Source organism: Colobus angolensis, unplaced genomic scaffold, assembly GCF_000951035.1.
Source record: "Colobus angolensis palliatus isolate OR3802 unplaced genomic scaffold, Cang.pa_1.0 Scaffold4, whole genome shotgun sequence".
NCBI classification, from domain to species: Eukaryota; Metazoa; Chordata; class Mammalia; order Primates; family Cercopithecidae; genus Colobus; species Colobus angolensis.
In genome coordinates this window covers 8,309,043-8,312,444 of record NW_012117376.1, presented here as the reverse complement: position 1 = coordinate 8,312,444, position 3,402 = coordinate 8,309,043, and the positions used below count along the sequence as shown (strand labels likewise).

Sequence of the window (3,402 nt, the reverse complement as noted above, 5' to 3'; positions counted from 1 at the left end):
GGATGGTCTCGATCTCCTGACCTTGTGATCCGCCCGTCTCGGCCTTCCAAAGTGCTGGGATTACAGGCTTGAGCCACCGCGCCCGGCCGCGGTCTACAGTTCTTAACCTCATCTGTTAAGTTCCCATGCCTGGAGAAGCTAATCCCAACTCATCATGTGATGATTCAATTTGTACAATAAATTATGAACCTGGAAAAAATAAAATAAATAAATTAAATAAATAAATAAATAAATAAATGAGGAAATGGAGGTTCAAGAGATAGTAACTTGCCTAAGCAACAGAGCTTGAGTTACACAGGCCTTCTGATACTCTGTCTCTTTAGGTAATCTTGTTTGCCTAGTTAGCTTGTAAATCTCTTGAAGCCTGAATCTAATCAGTTATTTCTTTTTATTCTTTATAGCACCTAGCTCCATGCTGCGCAGGAAATAGAAATATTCAAACTAGATTGAGTGGACTGGCCGTGGTCAAAAATAACTTGCCCTTTCTCCCTTCTGCCCTCTAGCGCCCTCACAAAGCCAATGCTGAGGAGATGACCAAGTACCATAGTGACGACTACATTAAATTCTTGCGCTCCATCCGTCCAGATAATATGTCGGAGTACAGCAAGCAGATGCAGAGATGTAAGTCCATTCTGTTCCTCCACACTCTCAAGCCCCCAGTTGCATCTTACTTTCCACTGCAGAAGCCCGCTCTGCTGTCCTTGCACCTCCCATTCAGTGGACACCAGATTTCCCCTACCTCCTAAAGGTGCCAGAGTGCTTTTTCCCCTCAAGTCGGGTTTTTCACGTTTCCTGATTTGTGAACGATAGAGGTAGTACTTTTTCTGGTTATGTTCACAACACTGTCCCAAGAGTACTGTAATTATTGTAGTGGAAAAAGCACTGACCTGGGACGAGGAGACAGTAGATACAGTAAAATTTAACTCGAACTCTCAGCTGACTGGGCAAGTCACTTCTCCTCAGATTTTTGTAAAGCAGACTGGGCCATGTGATCTCTGATTTCTGTCCAACTGTAACTGTTTTAACTTGGTGGGTATTGATTGAGAATTTAGAGGCCACTCAGGACAGATTCTAGATGGTATAATCTTTGAGATGAGGTGATTGCGCCCCGGCCCCTTGGACTTGAAACTTCAGAGCAGGTCTCATCTTGGAAGCCACGCTTAGTTTGTAGGAATTGTGGGAATTATTTTAGCTGTTGCGGGGGGAAAGTATTCAAATTTGGAACAAAACTATCATACCTGACTTCCCCCTTGTGTTATTTTAGAAATTATCTCTTAACACCTAAGACTTCATATAGTGTAACAGCATTGTCCAGAAGAAGTTTTGATTAATTTATGACAGCTTAGATTGAAGTGTCAGAAAATATGCGGCACTTGTTTATTGCTGCTGACCACAAGGTAGTCTTATTCCCAAGGAAGAAAGTTATTTATAACTTATTATAACGAATAATAACTGTACAGTAGTATTGATGACAGAACCACAGAGACCTTCCTTGAAGCATTAAGCTTCTTTGCTACCGACAACTCCGGGAGCTGCCAGCCGCTGTGAATGAGGTGTTTGCTCTCTGAATTGCAGGGTCTTATTTCCCTCCAAGATGAGGCAAATTCATGCCTTTCCTATAGATGGCTTTAGAGGTTTCCATAACCCATTTAGGCCAAGGATCAGGCTCTATTCTCAGCAGAGTGGGCTGTCACTAGAGGAGCAGCTTGCTATTAAAGTAAGAAAATAAGCTTTCATGTCTTAGTTTGAATCCTTGGTCTCCTAGCCCCTCTGATGTTATTTCCCCGCCCCCTCCTTTTTTTTTTTGAGACAGAGTTTCACTCTTCTTGCCCAGGCTGGAGTGCAATGGGGCGATCTCTGCTCACCACAACCTCCGCCTCCCGGATTCAAGTGATTATCCTGCCTCAGCCTCCCGAGTAGCTGGGATTACAGGGATGTGCCACCACACCCGGCTAATTTTGTATTTTTAGGTTTCTCCATGTTAGTCAAGCTGGTCTCGAACTCCCAACCTCAGGTGATCCACCGGCTTTGGCTTCCCAAAGTGCTGGGATTATAGGCGTGAGCCACTGTGCCCGACCTGTTTTCCCTCTTTAAGAGGAAGACAGGACAGGCACAGCGGTTCACGCCTATAATCCTAGCACTTTGGGAGCCCAAGGTGGGAGGATTGCTTGAGCCCAGCCAGGAGTTTGAGACCAGCCTGGGCAATATAGTGAGACCTCCATCTCTACAACAAAATTAAAAAATTAGCTGGGCATGGTGGTGCACACCTGTGGTCCCAGCTACTCGGGAGGCTGAGGAGGGAGGATCTTTTGAGCCTGGAAGGTCGAGGCTGCAGTGAGCCATGATTGTACTACTACACTCTAGCCTGAGCAACAGAGTAAGACCAAAAAAAAAAAAAAGACATTAGTGCCTATTTCATAGTGAAGGATGGGGGGATAAGTGAAGATAATGTATTTAAAGTATCTACCCTCAATGAATTGCTTTTGATATTTTGCTGTTGCGTAATCGCTTTTGCTATTATAACTTACTATTTTTATTATTTACAAACTTATCAAGGCAGACAAAATACTATGCCCTTAGGAGTGTGCGGGTTCTGCTCTGGTGCTCCAATTTTTCTGAATCCAGCATTCTAAAGTTGTACATTTAAAAATTCAGTCTGGTTGGGCACATGGTGGCTCACACCTATAATCCCAGCACTTTGGGAGGCCAAGGCAGGCAGATCACCTGGGGTCGGGAATTTGAGACCAGCCTGGCCAACATAGTGAAACCCCATCTCTACTAAAAATACAAAAATTAGCTTAGTTTGGTGGTACATCCCTGTAATCCCAGCTACTCAGGAGGTGGAGGCAGGAGAATTGTTTGAACCCAGGAGGCAGAGGTTGCAGTGAGCCGAGATTGTGCCACTGCACTCCAGCCTGGGTGACAGAGCAGGACTCCATCTCAAAAAAAAAAATTTGGTCTGGGCACCTATAGTCCCAGCTACTCAGGAGGCTGAAGCAGGAAGATTGCTTGAGCCCAGGAGTTCAAGGCTAGTTTGGGCAATATAGTAAGACCTGATCTCTAAAAAAAAATTTTTCTAATTAAAATAATTAGGTCTTGGATTTTTCTGTCATCAGAAATGGGGGTAGGAAGAATAAGCCTCTCTAAGGACTTCAGAGTACCTCACTGAGTTGATTCATAGGGTTATGGAGGGTCAGAGTAGACAAAGACTTTAGATGTCACTTAACACAGTGCTTTATAACCTGGGGTATCTACCAAGACAGTAATGAGCTCTTTTTAAAAAAATAATTATTTTTATTTTTATTCTTGTTTTTAGAGATGGGGTCTTGCTTTGTCATCCAGGGTAAGTACAGTGGCAAGATCATAGCTCACTGCAGGCTCAAATTCCTCTTTTTTTTTTTT

At 43.7% G+C, this 3,402-nt stretch overlaps 1 protein-coding gene across 1 annotated transcript in view; it reads left to right on the top strand.

The window, feature by feature from the left end:
- Nucleotides 1-3,402, top strand: part of HDAC1 (histone deacetylase 1) — a 41,219-nt gene that overhangs the window by 16,550 nt on the left and 21,267 nt on the right. Inside the window, exon 2 of the mRNA XM_011955425.1 lies at nucleotides 504-621. Coding sequence (XP_011810815.1) covers nucleotides 504-621 — 118 coding nt within the window. The remainder of the gene's footprint in view (nucleotides 1-503; nucleotides 622-3,402) is intronic.